Source organism: Pelodiscus sinensis, chromosome 8 (genome assembly GCF_052426305.1).
Source record: "Pelodiscus sinensis isolate ZL-2025 chromosome 8, ASM5242630v1, whole genome shotgun sequence".
Lineage (NCBI taxonomy): Eukaryota > Metazoa > Chordata > Testudines > Trionychidae > Pelodiscus > Pelodiscus sinensis.
The window spans coordinates 27,297,579-27,317,792 of NC_143059.1; the positions used below are offsets into that span (position 1 = coordinate 27,297,579).

The 20,214-nt window shown below is 42.8% G+C and overlaps 1 protein-coding gene across 7 annotated transcripts in view; it reads right to left on the minus strand.

The window, feature by feature from the left end:
* RUFY2 (RUN and FYVE domain containing 2) overlaps positions 1-20,214 on the minus strand; it is an 88,961-nt gene that overhangs the window by 54,574 nt on the left and 14,173 nt on the right. For 6 of the 7 annotated variants that reach the window (XR_012905594.2, XM_089780122.1, XM_075934922.2 and 3 more), the window contains 6 exons: positions 15,911-16,034; positions 9,079-9,140; positions 8,568-8,633; positions 4,784-4,853; positions 2,354-2,455; positions 1,226-1,342 (listed from right to left, as the gene is read on the minus strand). Coding sequence is in view for 6 of the 7 variants with exons in the window: in XM_089780122.1 (XP_089636248.1) it covers positions 1,226-1,342; positions 2,354-2,455; positions 4,784-4,853; positions 8,568-8,633; positions 9,079-9,140; positions 15,911-16,034 (541 nt within the window). In the remaining variant the exon portion in view is untranslated. The remainder of the gene's footprint in view (positions 1-1,225; positions 1,343-2,353; positions 2,456-4,783; positions 4,854-8,567; positions 8,634-9,078; positions 9,141-15,910; positions 16,035-20,214) is intronic. The other variant, XM_089780121.1, reaches the window with a different exon arrangement.

Genomic DNA, 20,214 nt, shown 5'->3' on the forward strand with positions numbered 1-20,214 from the left:
CCCTTCTCCCTCCGCCATCTCCCCACCAGCTTGGACCCCTTTCTCTCCCCCGCAACCCTACCCCCCGCCCCAGCCTCAGCACATGCCAGGCCCAGCTCTAACCCCAGCAGCTGGGGAGGTGCAGGGGTGTCTGCCTGCCCTGTGTGGGGCACAGGTAGTGCTGCGTGCATGCAGTGCTCCGGGGCACTGCACCCTGCTGAGGTAGGGAAAGGAGCAGTGAAGGGGGCCACTGTCCCATCCTCTCTCCCGTGCAGTCCTATCTGTGCTGCTCATCACCCCAACCCTGCCCACAGAGCCCAGGGCTGCCTGCCCGCCTGCCGGAAGCGGAAGGGAAGGAGCAGACAGGTCAGTGTGGTGGCTCCCCAGGTGCTCCGGCTGCTGCAATAAGTGCAGCCGCTGGAGAGGAGGTGAATCTCCTCTGGGGCAGCCTGATTCTGGACAGTCGGGCACCACGCTCCGGCTCCCCAAGAGTGTGGTGGCAGGGAAGCCCCCAAGAACCCGCTGCTGGCAACATAAGCCCAGCTGGGAGACATGCTCCTTGCGCCTGCCCCTGGGCTGCTGTTCCAAGCACCGTATCCTCCCCCGCTTCCCTGGGCTCTCATGGCTGCGATGTGGGTTCTGCGGGCCACTGTGCCATGTTTCTTGGTGCTGAAAGCCCTGTGGGGTGGGGGTGGAGAAACGGGAGCGGGGGCTTGTTTTAGAATAGCAATTCCAAGTGGTATGAGAAAGTAGTGAGGTTGGGCTCGAGCTGGGAGAGGGATGGGGGGTCAGAGGAATGAGGCAGGCAGGACGCATAGTGACACAGTGATGTCACTCTGTTGTCCCACAGGAAAAGGGTTTTTTTAATATATAGAGAGAAAACAGTAAGTATTTCTACTTTTGGAAAAAACATGTAATGCATATATACAAGAAACCTACTCAAAATACCGATGATGGCAAAACATTTGGAATTAATACAGCTACTAAAATGCAACACATTATTTGAACAAAAATCAATATTCTTTCTAATTATTCTTAGTGACATGACCGTTAAAGAAGTACTAATATAATGGCTCCAAGTTTTCAAAAACTTGAAATAACATTTTCATGAGGTTTGGGAAAGTGGTAGATTAGCGGCAGCACACATCTCATGGAAAAAAGGTAAAGATAGAATCATCAAAGAAATGTATTAAAGAGAAAGCAAACGCTAATCTTGTCAAGGTTTACATAGCACACATACACTCACCTGCCGCAACTGTGATTCTTCTCGAAGTTGTCTGCGTGCTTCATTGTACATTTCATCCAGACCCTGTCTAGAGTGTTTGTACGTTTGAAGCTCTGCCTCAACATCTACTTTCGTTACCTAGGCAGAAATTACAGAGGTATCTGGATGTTGTTACACATGGAACAATTGTTATAATTACATACAACTAGTTTGTGGAGAGAAAAGTTACTTAAATTCACAATGTACTATGTAAGTAGAATACACACAGTGACCAAATAGGATCCAAGATTACCTACATTATGTATTAATTAGTTTTAAATTAAGAATTAAAATTGAGCTTAAAAATGTAAACTTTGCAAAATTAAATGAACATATTTCAGCTTTGCTTTTCAACAATTTGTAAGCATATGAGTAGTCCTACTGATCAAAAGGAGACAGCACATATACTTAAGTATGTTGCTGAGCTGAGGCCCATAAGAGTAGTTTGTGGCACAAGATTGCAACAGGTCCCTAAATAACCCCAGAGGCATTTAATTCCCCCAGTTATTGAAATCTCACTGATAATAAGGGACCCCAAGTTATCCAGAAATATTTTTCAATAACTGACTCTAAAGTTATTCATAATGGCTATTCTGAACAGAACAGGATGTACAATATCCTGGTCCAACACACAAATTCTTTTCTGACAGTGTTTACAATAAAATATTACGTCAACCACCGCAAACAAAAAGCTGTAAATTTTAATCAAAGATCAAATGCAAAAGGTAAGAAAAAATTCTAAAAATATATTTAGAACAACAAAATAACCTAGTCTCAGAGGAGCAGCCATGTTAGTCTGTAACTTTTTCACTTTGCCCACAAAAGCTTATGATATTATGTATATATGTATTTTGTTAGTCTCTCAAGTGCCAAAGGATACTCGTTTTTAAAATAATCTAGATTGATTCTCACAAAATTTAGATAAGATTTATCGTAAAGCATAAATGTAACCTGTTAAATAGGCCAACTCCTTACACAAAATTATTTTAAGGCAGTCCTACTATTTGCTGAAATATAGTTGCTAACATTCAAATTACAAGAAACCAGGCAATACCATTCAAATGACAAGAAACCAGACAATGCTTAATTATATTGAATTAATTCACATACCTCTAGGTGATGCTGTGTTTTCATTAAAATAAGTGTGTTTTCACTTCTTAACTGATGATTTTCTTCCTGAAGTTTAATTATATTGTTTTTTGCTATTGCTAACTAAAAGGCAAAAAGGGAGAAAAGTGTATGACTATAACAGAACACTAAAAATACTGCAATTATTCTAATGTGTACATAACTAATATTACTGCTTATTCTAGTCTCATAGTGTGCTGAATAAGAGAACTAAATTTTGTATGCATGCAAAACTATTAGAGGTTGAACCTCTTTAGTCCAGCACCCTCGGGACCTGACCAGTACTGAACCAGAGAATCTGTCTGACCATAAGAAGTCAATGTTGTCTAGAAGCATTACCAACACCTACACTGCTTACTGGGATGTTAGAAGACATTTTGACGACATCTAGACTACAAAATCTTTTGTGGAGGCAGGAAAAGGGAATAAGGGAATTTGTGTGCAGCCATCTTGGTCTTGTTAACGAGAGAGCAAGAGTCAGGCTAAGTCTGTGGCCTGACAACGCGAGATCTGTAATTAGACGCTGCCTTTGCCTCTCGCCTCTATACAGAGATAGGGATAGAATGCTGACTGGCAGGGACCTTGAGATAAGGAGCATCTGGGTGGAACTAAATAACTGTTAGCCATCGGTGTTTGTAATGGGAAGGAGACCAATTGTTATTGTTATTATATTTATAGACAGTATATAAACTGCTTCATAATTGCTTGTATTTGAAGATCTGCCTCGGAGGGGGGGCTCCCCCCCGTCCGAACCAGTTTTTCCCTTGCTGCAGCTCGTAATAAAACTGCCTCTGGCTACTTGTTGCTTACAAACTCAGAGTGAGGACAATGTTTTCTTCCACACTTTCAAAAAAGCCTCTTTCGAAAGACTACAAGCAGATTTTTCAAAAAAGCAAGCCGCTTTTTCAAAAAAAGAGTCTAGACGCTCTCTTTCAAAAAAGCACAGTTTGCATTCAATAGTGCCTTTTTTCGAAAGCGTACTTGCGAAAAAAGGCGTTATTCCTCGTAAAATTAGGTTTACCACAATCGAAAAAACTGCCGCGTTCTTTCGATTTACTTCTGAAAGAACGCAGCTGCAGTCTAGACGCAGGTGACATTTTTTCAAAAGAAGGCTACTTTTTTTGAAAAAACCCTGTGATCTAGACATACACTTTGGGGTCAATTATAGCTAATTAACTGCACAGAACACTGAGAACTAGGACTGGCAGCGGTAAACAAACTTTATGGGACTACAGGAAACTTGGCCACATCTATGATCAGTGGACATTTGGCTAACTAAAACCATGCAGTACCGTGGATATTACTGGATCAGAGTGTGCCAGACTAGAGAGATTCAACCTGTACTTATTGTAGAAGTCACATACTGAAGTGAGAATACATTTAAATTAGGACCGTATTTTTTAATTCCCATCTCTTGTATATAGGAATACCTTTCAGTGTTACTCTATTATAGCTGAAGGATTCATATTTTCTTTTTTCCCTTGTTAAAGTTCTTATATATACTTCTGTTTAAACGGATATATTTTCTGTTTTTAAACAGCTTCTCAGCATGGACCTCCAGGTGTTTTTTATGCAGCTTATTACTACACAAGCAAATTTCCTGGGTAAGGAAAAATAAATCTGAGATAACAAGGACTAGTCAAGTCCCACTGTGTGACAGAATAAAGACAGGTCCCAGCAGAGCATTTCTGGGCCCCTAAGTTCAATCATGGCAGTTAGGCATATGCTGTTCAAAAATTTGGATTTGTTCACCTACGGAGTAAACTAACAGCCTCCTAAACTTCTATATGTAGAAATAATCACATTTTCCCCATTTTTCCTTCTGTAAGAAATCAGAGGAAAAACTCTTCTTCTCTTAATCCCAAATATTTTGTTATCTATTATAAGTTTTAAGACATTCGAAAGTACAGGATGTTAAAACAAAAACAAACAACCTAGTACAGAGAGCCAGACAAACTTACACCTGCATATTGTGAACGAGCTTTTAGAAAAAGAATCCCTGTTGGTTTGAACTTAGACAATTGTATATTGTCCACTCAAGTAGATCTAGCTCATCATGTAATAACTAGTGCCAAGGTATACTCTGTGGACTGGTAGTCTAAATAATACCTTTATTCAGTGGTCTCCACAAAATGGAACTGTCAGCAACACCCAGAACATTTAAAATTCTTCTGTACACTCCTAAATCCTATACTATGAAATTGCAATGCTTTACGGCATTTTTACTAATCTAGTAGCCAACTGGGATAAAGCTGACCACAAGTCCAAGCAAACACTGTGTTATTTTTTCAGACGGAGTCAAATGTAACTGAACATGTTAGGCAGTGTTTAGACTGTATTTGTAGAGAGAGAGAAAAAAAACACAGTCACTACCGATTAAAAATATTATTTTGTATTACTAAGAAACAATACCTCTTCAATTAGTTTAGTGTTTGACTTCTCTAACGAATCAACTCTTGCATGAAGGCTGCTGACTGTGCTACTGAAAGTAATAAAGAAATCAATATTCAGTATTAAACCAAAACTCATACAACCAAACACAAGAAGTTTCATGGCAAGCACTAAGTTTATTAGCAACAGCCAATAGGACTTCACTGATCATTGCACTTGGAAATGGTTAGAAATTATCTTCCTTTAGCAAATACTTACATGATACTCTTCTCTCTGCAATTCTGGTCACTGCTGACAACACTGTCATCATCGTTGCCACCCAACCCCACTATTTGGTTGTCATCTTTCACTCCTGCTCCCTCATCCACAGAGTGTCCAAATGTTGCTGCTTTGTCCTCAGTAAGTTTTCTAGAGTGCTGTCTTTGATTTTGGCCATACAATTAAAATTCTTTCCCAGATTCTCAGCACTTCTCCAGCTTCACTACTTAACTGCTCCCTGGCCTCCTTTCCCCTTTGAGGTCCTTTCAAAACACAACTACTAAAATCATTTACCTGCCCCATCATTCAAATCATTTCCTCCTTGAAATCCCGCTGTTAGCCCTCCTTTTCCCACTACATTATTTTCAAGCTCTATAAATTCAAAGTTATGTGCTTTCCTACTTATCTCTTCTATAGATTCTCCCTCCCACCACCCCTCCTCTCCACTGTCTCACTGCCCATTTCTACCACAGGCATATTCCAGGCTTACGTTTATGCACTGAACAATCCCCGATCTAGTCTGTAAAGACAAGTGTTCTTTCCTCCAATCCTACTTCTATTATGATGCCTATAGAAGGCTCCAAACTGATAATCTATGGTCAGATGGAGGGAATTAATAGGATTTGTTATTTGTATGTGGTTGGGAGCAACTAGTTTGTGAGTTGCTCAGTAGAGAAAAGGAGTATGTGTATGTGAGCAGAATTTTTTTTTAATGTCTTGAAATCATCAAGTTTTAAACATAGGCAACCTCTGTATCCACTTGATCTTACTGTGGCAATTCTACTCTCTCTCCCTCCCCCACTTCAATTTGTTACATCTCATTTGTTGTCTCATACTTCCTATTACAGAATTCACAGGTGACTGTACAGTGTTTAGCATAATGAGGCCCCAGTAGTAAACAGGGCATCTTGTTGCTGTTGCCATACAAATAATGATCAACAAGCACATTACTATCAACAAGCACATTACTGATGTTTAAAATAACAGCGTGCTTCTTCAGTATAGCTTCAACTTCTACCGTGCTAGTTTTTTGCTTTACACAGCAATACTGCGAACATCTTCACTGGCCATTAAGTCGTGGAACCTTTGTTCAGCTGGACAGAAAAGGAAAAATGCCCCCTTTAACTACAGGAATGAAGTACACCAGGCAGGCATAAAGTGGGCCACTGTGCGTTGAAGCCCCCATCCCCAAGTGGATTACCTTTTTCAAACAAGAAGCAAGGAAACAGTATACCTGGGCCAAGTTGGCAGAAAAGGGGGAGGGTAACACTGCACCTTTCCCTGACAGCTGACTACAAGAAAAGGGAAGTATTTATATGCAGGGAAATGCCCAGAGAGTCCTCTTTAACGAGACCAGGTGAGCAGCACCCTGGTTTCTGTCCCACCCATGGAAGGAGTTAAAATACAAAATTGTGTTATGATCTGCTGCAGGAATATGGTCAGTCCCCTCTTCTCTTGGGGATGTGAGGGAGATAGATGGCTGAGAAGGAATTTTTCCTCACTGCCAGATTGACCTAAGGAAGGTGGGCCTTTCACCTTCTCCACAGCAAGTTGGGGATATGGATCAGATAAAAAAGGATGGGTAGTAAAGATTTAAAGGAGTCGTGCTTTAAAGGTGAAGGGGAAAAATAGATGGGGCTCCTAATCAAATCGCCCTTCTTCAAACCCCCCTTCCCTTATCTGTTCTTTATAATTTTATCTGCCAGGTAATCCCAGATATTTTAAAAATAAAGCAATGGCCTAATTAAACTCAAATTCAGTGTCTCCTGTCATTCCAGCACAGCCGAACAATTAAAGTCCTAAGTTTTACACAGCAATGCTCTGCTGGGGGATTTCAGCAATGGAAGAATGGAACTTCCCCAAATCAGAACAGAGGCTCATTTCAAGTCACAGATTTGCTCTTAAAAGTAAAGATTTAATAAAAGTGATTTTTGATAATACATTATATTTTATATAGACATTTCACAACGCATGTTTATGAAAACAAAACATAATCTGAAAATCTTTTCCCCTCCTGAATTCCACAATCACGTAGAAATAAGTTCCTCTGGAAAATGTTCTTTGTTTTACTACAAGCTTCATTCACTAATTCAATTCCATCTATTTTTTCTAAGGAGAAACAGCATATCAGGATCTGTCTGCATACCAATTTTATGAGCATTAGAAAAAGCTGTCACCTCAGTTCTAAGTACCACATACACTGGCTAGATGCTGGTAAACTCTTCTTTCCAGATAACTCTTTTTCTAGATCTCCAGACTACGTCTAAACTACAGGCTTCTTGAGCAAGCAGGGCCAGACGGAGGCATAGGCGAGCCAACCAATGGGGAGCGCCTGATGGCAGCTGTAAGGGGCGCACAGCATCCCTTACAGCTGCCATCAGGCCCCGCGTGTCCGGCTCCCACAGCGCTGGCCCACCCACATCCCCACGGCGCCAGCCAGCAATGCCCTTCCCCCCACGGCCGCAAGGCCCTACATGGCCCAGAGTGTGTGCCAGCAGCGATGGCCGGGCTGGACTGGGCCATGCTTGCGCCGTGCGCCCTAGGGGAGGGCCCCTGGCTGCACGCCAGCGTCTGTAGCCGGGCCGCACATGCGCTCCGGGGGTGGGCCTGTGCATCCTAGGGAGGCGGGCCCGCTCCCCACGGGCGGACTCGCACATGCGCCATGCGCCCAGGGGCGGCACCGCGCGCCTGGGGTGCCAGAATAACTCGGGCCGGCCCTGTGCACAATGTGCTTTTGTGCAAGAGAGCAGCCACACTGCTGGGCGCTCTTGTACAAGAAAGCTCTGATGGCCATTCACAGAATGGCCATCAGAGCACCTGTGCTTTTTTCCATAGGAGCACCTCTGGAGCGTCCACACTTGCCTTCTTGTGCAATAGCTGTAGCGCTAAAAGCAACTGTGCCTCAGAAAAGGAGGTTTACCCTATGGCGGAAAAAGCCCTCTGTTCTGCCATTTAACTGCCCATTTAATTGTGCAAGAGCTCATTTGAGGTGTAGACGCTCCCCAGGTTTTTGCGCAAAAACCTTGTAGTGTAGACGTAGCCCCAGTGAATACAATTATAGATAGGGTCCACCATTTACCTATCAAACTTGGTCCTCAACATTACAGCCACAACCAAATTGCTATGGAGAAATTGTTAATGGAATCCTTGAGCAATCATTATCTGGTCATGTTGCTAGAGTGGAATGTGGACATGGTCACACATTTCATGCTGTAAGGCCAAAGATCTTAAGGTACAGCCATCTCTTCCCGTGGAGTCTTGTAAACACAAAGTAGTTCAAGAACTGCCAGTTCTGCCCTGTTTTGTTTTTTCCCGTACTCCAGATCGAAAGAGAAGAGGCCTACCCATCAAACTGACATTTGACTTCTCTTACTCAGTCTCCCCAGGATAAAATATATGTTTGGCAATTTCTCTCCATCCTCAAACTAAGTAGGATGGGTTTTTATTCTTTTCTCCTGCCGAGCTCAGGATATAGGGGAAGAGGGAGAAAGGTGTGTTTTAACTTGGAGGAAGTCTGGACTGACACTCATTCCCAACAAATACTTACTTTAGTTGTCTGTTCAGTTCCTCAACGTAATTCTTTTGGTCCAAAATTGCAGCAATCTGGACATTTCTAAAGATAGAAACCAATGAATATTAGCAAGCACATGTATCTATACATTCAAAAATATGAATCTTCTATAAGCATATGAAAAAATACATATTAAAAATTCTATAAAAATACATGGAAGTGGCTTAATTTTATTGCGAAAACTAACAATCCCTACAATCAGATTATGTAGTAATGACAGTAGTAATGTGACAAAAACCGATACTCCATTATTACAAATAAATGTAACTTTGTGAGCTAGAATAGAACAAAGAAAATAGCTCATTTTAAAATCAACAAATTGGTAAAACAACATGGTCCTGTGGATTCGCCACAAAATTATTCTGTATAAAATTGCTTTGTTTATTTAGAAATCTAAACAAATAAAATGAATATGCTAAATACTACAAATGTTCAACAAATCATTTAACTTCATATGTAATATCCAAGGTGTTTTGACTGAACATACCTTTCCTTACTCCCAATATCATCTTCGTTCTTTAAATACATAGAGAAATCAATCACACCAACCTAGAATGAATAATGTTGGAATAAATAATTTTGTTATTCATGCCTTTGTATATATTTAACTGCCAAAATCTCAGTCAGTCCAACCTCTCTTAGGGTATGTCTACACAGCAAAGTTATTTCGAAATAACTCTACTAGCGTCTACACAAGCCAACCGCTATTTTGAAATTAATTAGAAATACCGGAGGACATATTTCGAACTTGGTAAACCTCATTCCACAAGGAACAGCGCCTATTTCGAAATTGCTATTTCAAAATAAGAACTGTGTAGACGCAGAATAGGGGCTATTTCGAAATAGGGGGCCTCCAGTCCTTCCCAGGGTGCCCTGCTGGCCACTCTGGCCCCAACCTGGCAGCCACACACGTATGTGACGAGACATGACATGTTCCTGACCCTGGGGTGGAACACAGCAGGACGCCCTCCCTCCACAAGCCCCCTCTACTAGAGGCAGGGGACATCTCCCCCGCCCACATACCCACATTATACAAAGTACAGGGACATGAGTGCAGTCCCGGGGCAGCTCCCACTCCCAGGGATAGCAGGACATCCTGAACATGGCCTCTGTTCAAGCACATCGGCTCTGATGGTGCGGAGACCTGTCGTCCTTGCCTTGCAGAGCATGGCTGGGCTTCACCCACTGTGTCCCCAGGGAGAACTGATCACTTCTCTTGTTTCTCCACAGCCGCATCAGCTGCGAGTGCAAAGCACAACACACCACCTCCCGCACCCAAGGATTCCGCAGGCCCACCCATGCAGTGGTGGGGTACCAGCAGGAGCACCTGGGGACACTGCGAGCCCTGCACCGCACCCTTGACCACTAGGTGCAGGAAGACCTGCAGCTCTGGCAAGAGCAGCTTGCCCAGGGCCGTGCCATCTGCGAGCACCTGTAGACCCTGGTGCAGAGCTTGCTGCCTCCTGCCGCTCCAGCCCCTGCTGCCTCCCCAGCTAGTGCACCTCCTTCCACTCCTTCTCCCCCTCCCGCTTCTTCCTCCACACCCTCCCCACACACACCCCGGAGACACCGAGGCCCCCGCACCCATGGTGCTGGGAGACAGTTGGGATGGCCAGACCCCCAACCCTGAGCTTCTCCTCCCCCTTCCTCCCCTTACCTCCCCCTGCCAGCTCCCTCCTCCCAAGTTTCCTCCTCCCCTCTCCCATCCGCCTTCCTCCCCTCTCCCATCTTCTTTCCTCAGTCTCACCTCAGTTTCATTCCCCCCCACCCACCCAGTTTTGTTCAATAAAGAGACTTTGTTGTAATGAACAAGTGTGTCTTTTATTGTACAGCAGGAAGGGGGGCTAAGTGGAAGGACATGAGGGAGGAATGAGGCACAAGCCCTCAGTGGGGCACACCATGGAGACTGTTACTGCCTGCAGAACGTCTCACAGCAACACATCCAAAAGCACCAGAGTGCCCAGGGGCGGCTCCGGCTCCATGCTGCAGAGTGCTATGGTGTCCTGAAAGAGGGCAACCAGAGCACGCAGAGAAAAAAAATGCTTTGCTGCAAGCAAGCACGGAAACCTGAGAACTGGGAGGAGGGATAGCTCAGTGGTTTGAGCACTGGCCTGCTAAACCCGGGGTTGTGAGTTCAATCCTTGTGGAGGCCATTTAGAGATTTGGGGCAAAAATTGTCAGGAATGGTACTGTGATGGCAGGGGACTGGACTCGATGACCTTCAAGGTCCCTTCCAGTTCTAGGAGATAGGCAATCTCCATTAATTTAACTGGTTGTCCCATGGAGGGGAGGGTGTCCCTTTAAGCACAGACCTCAGGCAGCAGCCACACAACGTAACTCCTGACCTGATGCCCTGCCAAAACCGGTTCCGGCCGGCCTTAAATGCGATTCAGCGTTCCAATCAGTGTGGACGCGCTATTTTGAAATAGCAAAACTATTTAAAATGCATTTTGTGTCTAGAAGCGTTATTTTGAAATAAGATATTTCAAAATAACACTGTAGTGTAGACATACCCTTAGAGCGATCTGGCCTTAGCACATTTTCTTGGTATATGCAAATATGAATGCTAATATTTTTGCAGTAATTCTTTATTTTAAGAAATTACTTGAAAAATAAGTCTCAAATTTTGTTTCAATACATATGATCCATTGAAAATCATATAACTTTAAGGCCACAATGAAAACATACAATGAATCCTTTTCAATTCTGAAGGAAAATTTGTATTATATTCAAGTGTGTTCATCCAAGTAGTAATAGGAAAAATACTTTAATCTCATTTTTAGAACTCTATTAAATACACAGAAATCCTACTTATTCTAAGTAAATATATTTTCCTGCACTACACATTTTTCTCCCCTTCTTCAGTTCCACAATATTTCTCACCAAACTGCATGACTTTCCATCCTCACTGACTTCCATAACCACAATTCCAATTCATACACAACTTCTGCCTTCCGTTAAGACCCCTTCCTATCCTGCTCCCACACAGCATATGATTTTGCTATTTTTTCAAAGAGAAAGCATACAAGATTTACTGTTTCCCTTCTACACTTTCCCCACATCTTCACAAAACTGTTTTCTCTTTCACTGCTATCAAAAGCCCAGGTTTCTGTCTACTGTATAACTCTTCAAACCTGCCCCTTGAATCCTACTGTACCCTGGCTACTGACTACCCTCATCTTCATTCTCATGCCATCCCTGGCTGCCTGTTTTCAGCACAATGCATACATGATCCAATCTTCACCAGCCTTGCTAACCAAACTACTTTTGTCCCACTTGCCTAAATATACTGCTTTATCTCCCTTCTCCCCTTCACCTCAAAAGGATGTGTAGGTAAAACTAGAATTTTTCAAGATGCATTGTATCTATGTGTAGCACATATCGAACTCACATTCACAATGGTTGATGTATATGGTAAAGAGCATTATGAGGCTAACCTATAGGATGACTATTATTAGGGTGAGGAAGTTAGATGTGTATAAAGAAGACTGGGTGTCTGAATGAACATTCACGATAAACCCCTAAACTCCATAAAAGGCCAAGCCACCATGTACAGGGGCCCACATTTCCCTTCGTATATTCTTTGCTCTTCATCATTATTATCTATCACTGACCTTTCAGCATTAGATGTCTGGGCCAAACTCATTTGGAATAAAACAGCTGGTCCTTTTGTCTCTCACCATCAGATCCCCAGGCAAGGATAAGTATATAAATATCTGAGCATATGCGAAGAATGATTCTACAGATATACCTAATGCTATATTACGGCTATTTGTTTACATGGTTTGGAGCTTTCTTGTCTTATATTAACACAAGCAGTAAAGTGGCTAAGGCTTTGCTTTGCCTTCAGTGTGTGCTTGCTGTATATGCTGGAATTCTCTACAAGATATTAAACTTAGTTTTAATTCTGTTGTTTCTGATCCTGGGACTAGTACCCTTTTATCACGTGCTCATTAAATTAATATCGACTGGAAACCAATACCATTATTAACCTTTGTGGCTTGATTCTTTAATAACAGTTCCTTAGTAGAGTCCTTTCTACTTCTCAGGATAGTCTGGACAGAAATTGAGCAGGCCTTTTTTATTTCTGATGTCCATCCACATACCATGCCCTTGGATAATCATGACTGGGTTGGGGCAGTAGGCCCATTCCTCGTATTATTCAGAAATTCTAAGATCAGAAGGGACCCATTGTGATCATCCAGTATGATCTTCTGTCCAGCACAGGCCATGGAACTTCCCCAAAATAACTCCGATAGCAGATCTTTTAGAAATCTTGATTTAAAAATCTGTGGTGATGGGAGAATCCACAACCTTTCTAAATTGTTTCAATGTTTAATTGTGCTCACTGCTAAAAACATATGCCTTATTTTCAACCTGAATTTGTCTACCTTCAGTCCTCAGCCACTGGACTGTTAAACATTGGTCCACTAGACCGAAGTGCTCCTTATTAAATATTTGTTCCTCATGTGTATACTTACAGGCTGTGTCTAGATTTCACCCCTTTTCCGTAAAAGGGATGCAAATTAGACACAGCGCAATATCAAATGAAGCTGGGATTTAAATCTTCCCCGCTTCATTTGCATAAACATGGCTGCCGCTTTTTTCCAGCTCAGGGCTTTGCCGGCAAAAAGCGCCAGTCTAGACGGGGATCTTTCGGAAAATAAAGCCTTTTCCAAAAGATCCCTTATTCCTGATTTTAAGAGTTCCAAATACTGAAATAAAGAAACATCTCCTCCCTCTCTCCCTGCCCCCACCACACACACTTGAGATTCCCTCATTTATGCACCCAGGCTCACATTAGCTCTTTCGGCCACAGCATCACACTGGGAGTTCAGATTCAACTGCTTATTCACACATCCCAAAAAATCTTTTTTAGAGTCTCTGCTTCCAAGGATAGAGACCCCCATCCTTTAAGCATAGCCTACACTTTTTGTTCACAGATGCCTACATTTACATGTAGCCATATTAAAGCAAATGGCTTATTCAAGCTCAGCTTGCAAAGTAATCTATCCCGCTCAAAATCAGTGTCTTGTCCTTGTCAGTATTTACCACTCCCCCAATTTTTGGGTCATCTGGAAGCTATCAGTGGTGATTTTATGTTTTCTTCCAGGCACTGATAAAGATATTAACTACTGAGGGCCAAAACCCAAATGTGTGGAACCCCACTGGAAACAGACCCTCTCAATGACAATTCCCCATTTACAGTTATATTTTGAGACCCATCAGTTAAGCTAGATTTTAATCAATTTAATATGTACATATTAGTTTTATATCATTCTAACTTTTTAATCAAAATGAGGCTCTCCTAGATTTGATTTTGACAAACAGGGAGGAACTGGTTGAGAATCTGAAAGTAGAAAGCAGCTTGGGTGAAAGTGATCATGGTTATAAGGAATGGCAGGAGGTGAAACAGCACAATAAAGACAATGGATTTCAAGACGACAGACATTAGCAACAGACGACAGACATATCTAGCTTTCCCTTCTGGATTTGTCTCCCATGATTCAGGCTCATGTTTCAGACTGGCTCTCAGGTGTCACACTGTCAGGTTAAACTTTACTTGGTCAAAACTGAATTCTGTATTTTCAACCGTCTCCACACCATTCATCGCAGCTGACACCACAACAGGTTGGACCTCCCTGGTCTGGCACTTTGGGACCTGACCAGTCCCAGATGAGCGATTTTGCCAGACCAGGGGTGGTCGTATTTGCCTTCCGCCCACCTCCGGATCCACTGCCCTGCCAGTCCCCATCCTCCCTTGCCTGTCACACCAGGCAGCCCAGCTGGTGTATGCCAGGCAGCCCAGCTGTTGGGAATCAGGCTCCTGGCCCTGCTGGCAGCTCACTGCCAGGAGCCCACAGAGCTTATAGGCACCAGCGCTCCACCAGGACTCTCTGGTTCTGCAACATCTGTGGTACTCCTGGATGACAGATGTTCACAGACAAGGGAATACTGGTTCAACCTGTACTGTCCTCCCTAACCCCTCTTCACTTCCCCACAGGTTGTAACCAAATCCAGCATCTGTCCACACAACTATAACTCCTGTTCATCCCTCTCATTTTTCATAATTCCAATCACTTCCCCAATGCCCTGCCATCCATACCATCCTATTCCAGTCTACACCAAAAACAGATGCTGAGATCATCTTTCTTTGCCTTATTATTCTGACCATAATAAGTCCTTCTCCCTACTAGCTATTTCTTTTCCAACACATCAATAGACACCTGCACGTGTTGAAACTGAAAGTTATATTCTTTTTATATTTTTTATCTTAGGTTTAGTAATGTAGTAATGTAAGGTAATATATAATCGCATTTAAGATTGTATCTTAAATCTACTTCAAATCCTTCCTCAAGATTCATTTCTATCCTGTCTTCTATAACAAATTAGCAAACTAATCAATAAAGAAAGAGGTATTTTGGGATAAATGATTTTATGTAATTTTTAAAAGTATATATAAATAAAAGCATGCATTTCTTTAATAGCAGTTATACATTGCCTATCATCCTAGATTATAAACTTTCAAGGCACTGACTGGCTACGTCTAGACTACATCCCTTTTTCGTAAAAGGGATGTAAATTAAACGTATCTCAATTGCTAATGAAGCGGGGATTTAAATCTCCCCCGCTTCATTAGCATAAAAATGGCTGCCACTTTTTTTCAGCACGGAGCTTTGCCGGAGAAAAGCGCCAATCTAGATGTTGATCTTGCGGAAAATAAAGCCTTTTCCAAAAGATCCCTTATCCCTCTTGAAATTAGAGGGATAAGGGATCTTTCGGAAAAAGCTTTATTTTCTGCAAGATCAGCATCTAGACTGGCGCTTTTCTCCAGCAAAGCTCCATGCCGAAAAAAAGCAGCAGCCATTTTTATGCTAATGAAACAGGGGAGATTTAAATCCCCGCTTCATTAGCAATTGCGATACGTCTAATTTACATCCCTTTTATGAAAAAGGGATGTAGTCTAGACGTAGCCACTATGTCTTCCAATAAATACCTAGCACACTGTAGGCAGTACAATAATACAAATAACAAAAGCAACAACTGCAGACAACCTACTCCTATACTTCAACAATGAACTGATATTTAATAAGAGACTATTCTTTTTAACTATGGACATTTGGAATTCCATAATTGTCACTAAAACGTGTTAAGTTTAAATAAATTTTGTAAAAAAAAATATTGTTGTTGTGAATGAACAGACTGAAACATATTTTTATCAACAGCCATGCATCTGCCTCGATAAAAGCACTGGCCATTTTCGTGAAAAGTTCCTAGCAATACATTGGGTAGTTAAAAGACATTTATAATTCACTTACTTGTGAATCCAAATCTTCTCCCTTCACACACAGGTTAGCATCTATCACATTTAATCCAACCAGCAGCCCAACAATAACGGCTCCTTCTTCTTCCATCATCAGTGCATGATATTCATAAAATTCGCTGTAAAATAATGAAATGTATCAGATTTACTCTTTCCTGTGTCATTTTAACATACTGAAACTGAGTAAGTCAAGGTAAATGGAGTGTGTATTTGAGTCATTCCTTTAATTTTAGCCTTACTCTGATGTTTTTAAAAAATTAATCAGATCTGTACATCTTGTGACTTCATCATTAATGTTTTATTACACTAAGAGGAAAACAGGGACACTATAAAATGCATGAAACAATATAATTATGGAAAATAGTGACAGTTTTGTAAAAATGCTAAAGGAAATCTTGTCATGCTTGTGAAATGTTCTGGGAATACTTAGTACATAGTGTATTTGATTTTTTAAGAGAATCAGGCCTTGAAATCAAAGGAATAACAAATCAGGTTAGAAAAGGCCTGGGCAAAATATAGCCCAGGGGCTGGATCCAGGCCGCCAAGCCACTGGATCTGGCCTGCGGACGCAGTGAGGAGCCTTAGGCAGACTCCCTGCTTGCCCCACACACACCCCAACACCGCACAGAAAAGCGACTGCTGCAGCCATTTCTCTCTCTAAACTGTGAGCCTGGGGCAGGGAGGAGTGGGGCTTCACGCATTGCTCCTGCCCCCAGCACAATCCCATTGGCCAGTTTCTGGTTAATGGGATCGGCCTGTTTGAAGAACAGGCAGCATTCAAAAAACATTACTCTGCCGCTCCCTTCAGGCTCTTATTCCCCAACACACGTGGCTTCTGCCGCCGGTGTGGGGGCAGGGCAGGCATGGAAGTTGCCTGAGAAATGTGCTGGGCTGCTTGCTGGGAGTCACCCAGGTAAATTTCCTGGCCAGAGCCTGCCTCTGGCACCTCAGCCCCCTCCCTCCCCCCACAAAAGTCAAACCCTTTTGTCTCCATCCTGAACCCGTACCCCCGCCCAGTCCCTGGACCCAATCAACTGTCCCAAGGTCACAACCCAAACTCCTGCACTGCCTCCTGCTCCCCAATCCCAAGCCCCAGGTCACAACCCCCTCCAGCACTATGTCACAACTCAAACCCTTGCACCCAATCCCCTGCCCTGGTCACAACAACCTCCTTCACTTAAACTTCCTCCCAGACCCTATACACCCTCCTGGACCCCAAACCTTTACCCCAAACTCTCTTCTACACCCACTCTCCATCCCAGACCCTGCATCTCTGCCACTTTCCAAAATTATGGAGTGTCTCCCCATCAAAAATGTTTGCCCACCTCTGGGTTAGAGACTGGTGAGAAGAGAAAAAGGAAAGGAAATTTCTTAAAGCTGTGGCAGTTTTTAAATAAATGTATGTTCCACTAACAAAGTTACATGCTCAATAGACACAGCGTCAAAATCTTATATCTTCCTCTTTCTCTGTATTTATTTTTATTTAAAACAAAGTTTTAGGAGGTAAATTCAGTGCTCTTCTCATTAGAAAAGTATGATAGACCATGACAAACACCAACTGAAAGCAATAGTTAAGAGTCAAATCACAGATATTTGTTACTCTTGCATCTAGTGGTAATTCATGCACAACTAATTTTCTTGATTCAGTAGGACTATACACACACATGAAGTTGAACATATTCATATTTTGAAGATCAGAGGCATAATATTTACACATGGGTGTATTTCAAAATCCTTAGGGTTTTTTTGTTTCTTAGGCCAAATACTGAAATATACTGACCATTTCAAGAGAAATTCCCTTAAAATATACCAGATACAATTTTCTACATTTTTCTTAAGAAAGGCTATTTCTGTTACCCATTACAACTCATTCCAGTGCATATTTCCAGAATTATATGTCTGGACAGACTAGTAACTGCTAGTTTATAAAAAGTATAAACAATTCACAGCAACTCCACCGGTAAACTTTTTCATAAAATTTTGGTTTTCTTACTGTGCGTGTCTGCCCAATTATTGCTTATATTTTTAAAATGTATTTATTTCAGGTATTTGTAAGCAAACCATTTGCTAAGAAAGAGGTGACACAGAATGGGAATTTTTTGTATTAATTTTATGAGGGCTGTCTGTGCTTCATTTTCCCCTATATGGTGTGTTGTTACCCAGTGGGTAGAAAGGGACTGTGCTTTCAGACAGGGCAGACTGAGACACACAGGTGTGGATGTCACCTAGCTGTTTAGGCCTCAGTCTCCGTATTAGCGGAACATCTGAGGGTATGTCTATACTGACAGATGTAAAGGACTGGCAGTTACAGCACTGTTCACAGAGCACTGCAGAAAAGTTGCTGTTATGTGTTTGCCCTGTCAGCTGCCAGCGTAGTTGAGTGACCACACTTGCAGCACTTGTAATAGCATTGGAGCAATGCAATTTGGGCAGCTATCCCAGAAAGCACCTCTTCCCCTTCTAATGGTGAGGGTTGTGGGAAGGTGGAAGGGGGATTGTAGGGCATCCTGGTCCTATCCCAATGTCCTGGGGTGCATTACTTCACATTCCAGTCAACCCTGTGTACTTGGCACCATCTCTCAACATCTTTTGTGTTGCATGATCTGCCTCCATGGTTTGCAGATTGGTGAAGAAAATACCGGTCTCACCAAGACATCATGAATGGCAATCGAGTTATTCCTTAAACTACAAAAAGTGATGATGAGGAGTCCGATACTGATCTTGCCACATATAGTAGCTCTGACACAAGATTCTGACCACAGCAGAATGCCATTTACAGGCTTGGGAAGCAGGCACTGAGTGGTGGGATCACATTGTCATGCAAGTCTGGGATGACAAGCAGTAGATGCAGAATTTCTGTATGAAGAAAGCCACTTTCATGGGATTGTGTGATAAGTTTGATCCCAGTCTACAGCACAAAGACATGGGAATAAGAGCTGACTTGCTGGTGGAGAAGCACATGGCGATTGCACTATAGAAGCTAGCTACGCCAGACAACTATCAATCCGTTGCTATTCAGTCTGGATTGCAAAGTTGACCATTGGACTCATGTTGTTTGACGTGTACAGAGCTGTCAATCGCATCCTGCTCTGAAAGGCCATGACTCTCGGCAACATGAACAAACTTGTGGATGGCTTTGCACAAATGGGCTTCCCTAACTGTGGAGGGGCGACAGATGGCACACATCTTCCAATTCTGGCACCAAATCATCTAGCCTCCACGTACATTAATCAGAAGAGGCATTTCTCCATGGTTCTCCAGATGCTTGTGGGTCACGACGGATATTTCACAGACATTAACTCAGTCTGGTCCAGAAAGTGGCATAACACATGCATCTTTCAGAACACCGATCCATTCAGGAAACTGCAAGTAGGGACTTTCTTCCAAAACCAAGAAGCAGCATGGGGGAGGGGAAATTGACTAGTCCTTAACATCCTAAATATCTATCACTAATTGGCTGTTCCAGGGCAAGCACACATAACACAGACCCCCTAAATGGTGAGTTAACCACTGGGGCAAGGGAATTCATTGTTGCAGGGCCTTACTGTAATCTGGGCACATGTGTCTTGAGGACAGCTGATACTGCAGCTGCCCCCCATTATCACTCATGTCCACACATTTTCCACAGGCTGTATTCAACCTGGAAGATATCTCGCTGCTGAAGGTGAGCAGGGAAGCAAGACTGCAGCTTCTGCCCTGGCCCTTACACAGCTTGCCTGTGTGCAGTAATGATCTTCCCCCCATTACGGCACAGCGGCAAGGGAATGATACCTTTAATAGGAGAATACACAAAACAGCCCCTTTCCAAGGAATCTGCATAAGACTTTTGATGAGATCTGTGAAGCCAGTTACTGTGAAGTGAGTGTGTCCATCAACACTCTGTTCTGCCTCTCTTAACTAAGCATCTGTTGGTACTAGCACCACACAAACACAAGTCAGCTTTCTGCAACCTCCCACCCCCAGCAACTCGCTTCAATGCTTCCACAAATAAAAGACACTTACTAGGGGCATCCTTTGCTGTTTGTACTTCCATGACCCTCTGACTGCTGCGACTGGAAAGCCTCTTCTAGGGTAGAAAAAACTCTTGAGTGCCTGCATCTGTGGATACCATTGTACTCTGGCTCTGGGCTCTACTTCCCCAGCACCTGCATCCACAATTTCTTCCTCCTGGTTCAGTCCATTCTGGGATGGCCCCTGAGCCCTCAAGTATCCATAGAGTCTTTGGAGCGGGGCTGAATAGAACTGAGGTCACACCCAAGCTCTTTGTAGAACTGGCAAGTCGTGGATGCAACACCAGAA